The sequence below is a fragment of the Lupinus angustifolius genome, chromosome LG09 (genome assembly GCF_001865875.1).
Source record: "Lupinus angustifolius cultivar Tanjil chromosome LG09, LupAngTanjil_v1.0, whole genome shotgun sequence".
Taxonomy (NCBI): domain Eukaryota; kingdom Viridiplantae; phylum Streptophyta; class Magnoliopsida; order Fabales; family Fabaceae; genus Lupinus; species Lupinus angustifolius.
The window spans coordinates 12790454-12800054 of NC_032017.1; the positions used below are offsets into that span (position 1 = coordinate 12790454).

Genomic DNA, 9601 nt, shown 5'->3' on the forward strand with positions numbered 1-9601 from the left:
ATAGAGTTATTGATAATCAAATATGAATGATGAGTATTATAATAAAAACATAAAAATCTTACACCAACAAGAAATACATCTTTTACTCAAAAACACATTTTAAAATCAAAGAAAGATATTCATAAGCACATATAGCATGGAGAAATAGGGAATTTTTATCTTCCAATAAAAGAGGAAAATTTGCATTACACTAGAACAAACTTAAACTCCACCAACTTAGTCAATACATTGAGATAAAATAACAATATTTTTTGTTCATTGCTCTATTCCTTTCTTGTTTTTCAGCTGGCGGAGAAAACACGAGGTCAACCCGAGTCAATACCCGAACCACGACCCTTGCCTTGTGTTAAGGAACCTAACCCGACCCAGTTTCGGATCCTAAGTTCCTAACCACCATGCAAGGAGTTCTTTCTCTTTTTTTCTCCGCACGGTTCGTTCTTGACTCAACATCCCCACACAAAAACCCAATCCCGCGCGTCATTTACACGCGCTACCTATTTCACCATTCATCATACACTTTCACTAACATGAAACAAAAACTTCAAAAAGACATCAGAGAGAAAAATATCAAGGAGCGTGAACGAGTCACGTGACATAAAGATGAAGGTCACGTGATATTCAATGAAGCGCGGCTTTGATCTTCTGGACGGTGCATGAGATTAAGTTGTTTACCGTTTCCACGGACTCTACGGTGAGTTTTGCTGTAGGGAGACTATTCACAAGGATTTGAAACGCCACCGTTAGAAGGGAACCACTTACACGCGCCTCATCACCATTGTTGCCACTGTTTGTGGTGGCTCCACCATTCTGTGTCCCACGTGACCCAGGCCCATCAGGGACAATTGCAAACCCCGATGGAAGCAACGCCACGTAAGCTGAGTCACCGCCGTTCATGACCACGTGCATGGCCGGGATATCTACCGGCGCGTACACCACAAGCGACCCAGCTGCGTCTATGCATGTCTCCTGGAGTATCAGCATGCTACTCTGGTTCGAATTCATGGCCTGCAACATAAAAATTAAGAAGCACAGATAAGAGAAAAAAAATATGAGTTGCTCATAATGTAATGGAATAGTTTTATATAATATTATCCAGCATTTATTTTAGCTTATTATTGATTTTAAAAAAAATACAAATAAATAATAGACAATGGATCAACTGTATATAAAATTTTACATTGACAATATATCATATCACATTTAATAAATAACGTCAAATATTATCATAAAAAAGAAATAATAATAATGTTTTGTCATTTTCGTGTAGTTCACATTGTGAGTTGAGAATTTGAGATATAGTCAAAGCGGGTGATAACTTTTTCTCAGATTTTTCATATCAAAATTGAAGTAAAATAAAAAAAAAGTGATTTCATAAAACAATTGGTGTCAGAAACCCATAAAGGTGACAACTGTCCTATATTTTGACTTTTTATATAAGGTTTATTTTACTGATGCATCAAAATTTGCCTTCATTGATACTTCCAAAATTTCCAAACTTGTCATTTTCAATGAGCCCCATTTCTCTTACAAACACTACACGCCAATTGTGATTCAGCTGGTTGACAAATAAATTGATAAATACTACGTAATTCGTTTACAACTCGTTAATAATACATAGATGATTTTCTAAGTAATTACAAAAAAAATGCAGGATATTTTTAACTTAGTTATTTTACATAAACAGTGAAGTTAGACTTTTATCTCATAGCTATTTTTAATGAGGTGAAAATATTTTATTATTTGTATATAATGCCCATACTAGTTTTATTCATAATATCTCGGCACCGAGAAGGAATAAATGTAAAATAAATCGCTTTTAAAATTGCAATCTAATGTAAAACAAATCTAATATAGAAACTATATATAACCAAAATTATTTTTAGCATATCTAAAATGTTTTTCTTTTAAAAAACATAAATCACTTGAAGTTACACTATACTCCTAAGCTTCAATAAAAAGTACTCCATCAGTTAAATTTTTATTTTATGTTTAGGGTTATGCAAAAAAGTTAGAGAGATCAATGAATAATGTAAAAATTAAATATAACTTAATTAAAATATCCATATTAAATTTTTTATATTTCTACAATTAATTTTCCATCATAAATTTGATCACGATTCTAAGTGGAGAAAACTTTTTGAAATAGAAATTTTTAAAAGAAATATTACTAAGAGAGTGTAATACATTGAGAATGGGAGAGAAATAATATATAATTTATCTTATCTTAATTATATAAAAGATATAGGAAAAAGATAAAAAATGAAGAATTTTAGAACGAATAAAGTAAAACTATAGCTAAAGAGATAATTATAGTAGAGAGAGAAGAATGAAATTCATACGCTAGCTCTTAGGAGAGAGACGCAGTTGCCATGGTCTTGGCCTTTAGCAATGTGAGCCATCTCCTGCATGGGACCACCGTTGGAGAGTATATCCCACTCGCTTCTAAGCCGCTCATCACGTAAGAAATCGAAGACTCTCTTTGGTGAAACTGGAAGCCACACAGAAGTGGCTGCGCTCAACACAACACCCGGTGGTTCACCTGGATCATCCACGCTCTTACGCGTCATCACCCTCACGTCCTCGTCTACATTCCCCGGGTTCAGTTTGTTCCATTTGTGCACTGTTGAGGCGCATACCCCAGCACAGAAGTTTTTGGTCATGCGTTGTGCTAGCTTCAGCATGCTTCTCCTTCCACCACCGGTTATTGCTGCCATAATAAATGCATGCCAACACCATTTACATAAATGATGAATAATACACTAATAATGTATAAACTCATACATGGTACATCCATACTAGAGTTTTATATGTGAAAAATTATAAATTTAACAAGTAAAGAGTAAAAAGATAGGAGGAAGGTAAATCTATTCATCCTTATATAGAACAGAAGTAAAAAATATAAGAGGATAAAAGTTTTATACATTGTCAATACATTATTTACTAATCATATTTAATCATTATTGACTTTTCAAAAAAAGAATAATACAATGAATGGTGAATATATATTGACTGTGTATACACGGACAATACATATGTATTACCCTCTTTCAATAAATATAATAAAAAAAATTGTAGGTTCTTGATTCATGATTCAAATGTGTAACAATGTAGAAAAAATTAGACACTATCACTATATACATTACTTATTAAAAATTTATTAAACATATACTGTCTTTAATAAAAAATGAATGCTACAAATATGTAAAGAATTAGTTAAGTTTTGTCACACAACCCTTACTTGGTATGCACTATATGATAAAATTACCACCAATTTTTAATAAGAAAGTAATATTTGACGAGTCAAGCTGTGTGAATCATATTAAAAATGTGAATGCCTCTATTAATAGTATATCTCAAAAATTGTTTTGGATATTTACAGTAAGACATTTCAATCCAAATTTGCATTTCATTTAGAATTTTTCTATAAATGAAAAATAGTGTATAAACATCCGATGATAGAAAGTGTCTAGCTATAAATTTCTTATGGCAAGTTAGTATTCATACCTGAGTGGTCCCGAGAGGGTGCGGCCGAGGACATTAGGATGGCGAGGCATTCACATTGGCGTTGGAGGGTGGCGACCCACCGTTCGGCGCCGAAGCCCATGCCTGAGCTCAACAAGGGTCTGTAGAGCTGGTGAACTTGGCTTTCCTCATATTCTGCATGCTCCACCCATGTCACCTGCACAATTAATGCAAACACATATAATTCCAACTTTCCTAACTTTCTATTTAATTCACTTTGTATTTATGCTTTTATCATGTGCCAAAACATTATGAAAATATATTGGCTTTTATACAGTGAACTAATCCTAGTGCTACATTAAAAGGGTACTAGCGTGATCAAGTATTGCACCAAGTTGTTGAAGGATCGTATTCATAATTAATTTTCTTCAGCAAGAGAAAAAGAAAAGAATAATGAAGAGAGAAATGCAAATCTTGGAAAGTTAAGATTGGGCTTAATGACATTATTTGTCTTAGATCTTGTCTCATATGTTATCTTAAACCAATAAAAATATGTTATGTCAATTAAAAAATTTAAATATTCATTACTTTTACTTTATTACCATTGATATGTAACAACATATGAGACTAGATCTGATATCACAAACAATCTATCTATGGACTTAGACTAAAATGCATAAAATATTGGCACTATGATAAAGTCAAGGAGGATTTACAGGAGCAACTGGCATTGTGAAAGGGTGACATCGAGATTTGCCATTGTAATGTGATGTAACTCAACCCCCAACAAAATAATCAGAAGAAACAGACAAAATAGCCAGTCCTTGATTTTTGACTATATAGTCTGTATATATTGAATTGAATATTATAGTATTGTATGATAAACCTATGAATGATAGGGATCAAAGCAGGGTCACATTAAGTCTCGTGATTGGATTGGAATAGAAACATCATATTAATATTTTAATAGAATCAAAATATATGTGCAAGACTACAAGGCAAATTGTTTATCTAGGGAGTATATAGTTAATGTGTTAAAAGTACAGAAATTTCTGCTACAAACTTCTATGAATATAAAATACTGGATTAACCTGGATTTTATGCTACATGGGGATATATTATTCAAATATGGAAGATCAAGTGTTGAAAACTTGAACATGAGATATTATTTTTAATTAATTGAAGCAAAGAAGCATCCTACTCAGGTGCAAACGAGCAAATTCTTTGAGAAACGGAAATTAAATATTGTATGGGAATTATCACTGACAGAATAGTTATATAGTGAGTAGTCACTAGACTAGGTAAGTAAACTTCTAACTAGGAGCTTATTTTTACATAAAAAAATAGTACTAGTGTGGAAAAGCAAAATACCCGTGATTCCTTTGCATGATGTTTTGACTAAATAAGGATGTGATATTCCAAATCATGTTTCTTAATGTATCTTAAATAAATAAAAATATGTCATCTCAATTAAAAAAAGTAAATATTTAATATGTTTAAAAATATGTCATCTCAATTAAAAAAAGTAAATATTTAATATGTTTTTAGTTTTTTCCTTCATTTCGGACACATATTTAGTAAAACAGATCCTTATCCATTTTGCCCAACTCGAATATGCTAAACTAAGTTCCTATGTTCTAGTCACTTGAACAAAGGAAATTAAAATCCATAAGGACATATAGTACATTTTGTTAAGTTTAGTAGCTGCATGGTGAATAGTACATTAGTACTACATTCATTATATATTAAAGCTGTTCAAAACACAAGGTATGGAGGAATGTAAAATCAAATTTACTGCTCTATAAAATTTGTGGCCACATAAAAACACTAGCACACTAATAATACCAAGAGGATTTGCATTTTAGTTAGTACCTTGGAGTAACCATTAGGCATATCTTGCACCACACAACCAGAAGGTAGTCTTCTACAGTTCACAAAATTATGTGCACCAGAAATTTCTCTGATGGTATCTACAGACACATCCACCACAGCCCACACACCTTCGGCATGTTGCTTACAAAATCGGAGGAAATTCACCTCACGAACCGGAACTAAAGGTGAAAGTACTTGAAGCTCCGCATGCATCTAAGCACCAATATTATAGGGTCAGAAAAATTTCCATCATTTTTCCATTGAATATAAAAATTTGAAAGAAAAAACTAGGTAGAATTTATATAGTAGTGAAACATGAGAACGGAACTTACTAGTTGAAGTGCCCCATTTCTTGTTCCATTTATTCCATTTGATATTACTTCAGTGGTAGAGGTTGTAGCAATCATAGAAGAAAACATCTCTGCCCATCGATTCTGGAGGGAAAAGATAAAAAAAAATCATTAATTACACATGTTGTGAAGATATTTTATAGACAAAAGATACCCAAATGCTTCAAAACATTACTTTATATATATACTGATTAAAGACTAATATAATTTGATGAACCAAAGAAAGCATTCAAACAGATAAATAAATTTTAAAACTAAATTTACATGTTATTATGTGTACTTGTACCTTATCAATGAAAATATTAAGTGCAACCATTAATATATATACATGTTATATATTTACAAAGAATAACATGTAAATTTTATCCTAAACTTTAAGGAAAGTAAGTTGGTAGATGAATGAGTTAATTACCGCATCCATTAGAGTCTCAACAAGGGCCAAACTGTTTATGATAACCATTCCAGTTTCTCTAGAAGCTTCATAGACAAAACCATTGGATCTGAGGCCAATGCAAGGAGTGAAAGTCCTCAAATATTCCTCATGGTTCATAATTTCTCTTTCCCCTTCTAAACTCTTTATCCAAAGAGGCTCATTAGTCTGTGCCATTTTCACCAACTCATCCATTGCAGATAAAGCAAGCTCTAAAAACATAGACCTCTCCATCGATCTATCGAAACCAGTGGCCATTGAACCCGTTGGTCTAGTGGAATGAGACACCATGGCTAAAGGGCTAGACATACCTCCGATTCCAAAATCAGAAGACCCCAAAGGCAATGTTGAAGACACATTGCTCATTCCACCAAATCCATTACCATTGCTTCCAACTCCAAGCTCCAAACTTGAATTTGGCAATTGAGGAGCAATTGAGTTTGTCATTGAGGAAAGGGGTCGGCCTAAGAACTTGCCAGCGAGCGCGCAAACTCGGTCTAACTCGTCCTTGAGCCGAGCATTCTCAATCCAAAGATGTTGTTCCTCTACTGAAATGTCACCAATAATAGCTGGTCCCCCACAATTTGAACACATTGGATTCCTCATAGCTTCTCTAATTGACATGTTCTCAGCTCTAAGCTTATCATTCTCTTGCCTAAGCAGCAAGTTCTCATGGCGCTCCAATTGTGTCTAGTACAATTGTACAAAACAAACAAAAAAAGAACAAAAGGAAGAAAAAATCAATATGGTCCATGATCATAAACTTCAAGAAGAAAGATGAAATTACTTGAAAAGTGTTGCTTAGTGTGCATATACCTTCATTTGGGTTCTCCGATTTTGGAACCAAAACTTCACTTGCCTTGTTTCCAAGCATAGCCTTTTGCTTAGTTCTAGCCTTTGCTTCTCATCAGGGTGAGGACACTCCTTAAACAAACTACAACACACACAAAAAAACAATAACCAATAACATCATTTAGAATCTAAAAAAACAAAAACAATATAACAAAGTTTGTGACTAAAATGGTTTAAGAAACATGTTTATACGATTCAAGTTCTTGTATTTGCTGTGGAGTGTGTCGGTGATAACGTTTTTTTCTTGGAGGGTTGTCGGCAGCATCTTGTTCATCATCACCAGAAGCACCATCCATGTTATCACTACCAGATCTGCTTTCATGTTCTTCTTCTCTGCTCCTTCTCAAACCATTCACCTCAAAATTATTATTATTCTCACCCATTGATCTATTCACATGTTCTCCTTGCCCATCAATATTAGTTTGCTGTTTTTTATTTCCAAACCAAACAACAAAAGGTAAAACAAATAAGCAAAACACTAGAGCAAAAAAAAATACTCATATTCCAAAACAAGCAAAGGGAACTAGATCTCTCACAAGTGCTAGAGATAAACCAGGAGAGTTGAACATGGGTTTGGCCAAAGTTGGAGTCATAATGCGATGGTGTGAGATTGCACCAGAGGGCATTATTCTATTGTTGTTGTTTTGATTGGTGATGGTACCGTTGCTATGTGAAATATCTGATAAGTTTCTTGCACCACCACCACCAAAGTTGTTGTCTAAAAATCCTCCAAAACTCATTAAATATGGTACTTTTTCTCTATTATGGTGTGAAAATTCACCAGCCCAGAATTTTTAAACCAAAGTATACTTCAAAATATGAACTGGGTCACTCATAAATAACCTTATATCCTTGAGAAAACAATCAAAGATGAAACTTTGAAGAAGAAAAAAATAGAAAGAGAGATAGAGGAGAAAAAAGGATAAAGCTTCCTAATGTCTCAACCCTCTCTCTAGCTGTGTAACTAAAAAAATGTTTTATTTCTTCTATAATTTAGAGAGAAAGAAAGAGAAAGAAGACAAGTTTGGTTCTTCGTTCTCTAACCCTCTCTCAGTGTCTCATACTCATTGTTTAGAACCCTTAAAACCACTGAGTTTGGGTTAAAAGGAGAAAGATATAAGAACCCTAGTGTGTTGTGTTATCATCTCGTTCTCTCTGCATGCTTGACTATTGTAAAAGATGGGAAGGGGAAAAAAAACAAAAGCGTTGAGGAAAAGAGTTAGAAAAATGAGATTGTTATAGACTTTTGGATACAGAAGAGAGAGAATATAAAACGAAATATGTGGACTATGGGAAGCCTTACAAATGGATAAATCCAAAAAGAGTCGGTTGACTATTAACACTGTCATTTGCTTTCTTACTTTTGTTCTCTGTTTCGCTAGAAAGCCTGTGAAAGCACAGTGATTTTTTTTTGCAAAAAGTTAAAGTGCATCATATATTAGAAGGCCTGTAATGCACAGTGAAAATTCCTAGTTTTTTTTTATTTTCTTGCTTTTATAATGAGTGAGAATAGTAATTTGATTTCGATCATTTGGTTATGCAATTGCAGTTCAAATATCACTATTGAATCTTGATAAATAATTTATTAGATATGTTTTTCTTTTTAATGTTTCGAAATTATCTCTTAACTCTTAAAAGTTATAAATCCACTTTAGAAAGTTGACAATAAAATTTTTAAGGTGTTTTAAAAAATTGAAATTATGATAAAAGATAAATAGGCATCATCAGTAGTCTTCATCCTCCTCTCTATATGAAGTGAATGTGAGAGAAAGAGAAACCAAACATAAGAAGCAAGTAACCAGAACAATTGAGTGTATGTTTTCGTATAAGTACAAGTTTTATGAAAATATTTAAGAATACGGAATATTGAAATAGTATAACACTCTAACATAACCAACAATAGTATAACAAGTTAAATGCAACATGACATGGAACCCCAGTATTCGAGAATTTGCTAAAGTCATTTACAAAAAAAAAAATGCAAGCTTAAAATCTGATAAGAAGTCCATTCAAACCAAAATATATTACCATACTTATATTTTTCTTTGATCTAAATTCAAGACTTGTGTATTCTCGTATTCCTTGTTATTGAAAATGATGGAATTCCTCTACTGAAAGATTCAAATTCCAACATCAATATAACAAACACAACATTAATCAAGCTTATGCATTCTATTAGGATTAAGTGTTGCAGTAAGTGAGCATTTCCATTTAACCGGAGCATCGATTCAAAACTCAACGACTTGTAGATTTGTTGCCATACCCGACAAGACAAGTTGCAAGAAAAACCATATGATCTAGTGATTTTTATTGAGCATTACACCAACTACACTTTAAATTATGCCCATTGCAGGTCCTTAATTTTAATTTATGTGGAAGTCTATCCAACATAATCATCCAAGCTAGCGTTAGGGTCTTCAACAATGTCTCAAACTTCCAAATCAAAAGATATAATTTTTTGTCCTCCACTTCTGTGTCTCTCGTTTGTCAGATAGTTTTGTCAGATGATTTAATCGTATATGTGTTAAACACATCACAAGTCCAACTTCATTGATCTTCTATCTCCTCCTTCAAAGTTGTAGGACTTATCATATCTATCAATTCTTATATCCTTACATTTTCCCATTCAAAACAT

General features: G+C 33.1%; 1 protein-coding gene across 1 annotated transcript; it reads right to left on the reverse strand.

The window, feature by feature from the left end:
• LOC109357090 (homeobox-leucine zipper protein ANTHOCYANINLESS 2-like) lies at nt 263-7706 on the reverse strand. Its single transcript, XM_019600812.1, has 9 exons — nt 7503-7706; nt 7159-7391; nt 6931-7048; nt 6097-6804; nt 5667-5768; nt 5335-5547; nt 3505-3679; nt 2340-2707; nt 263-1005 (listed from the first exon to the last, which is right to left on the reverse strand). Exons 1-9 carry the CDS (start codon nt 7704-7706, stop codon nt 619-621), a joined length of 2508 nt encoding a protein of 835 aa, XP_019456357.1. The 3' UTR covers nt 263-618.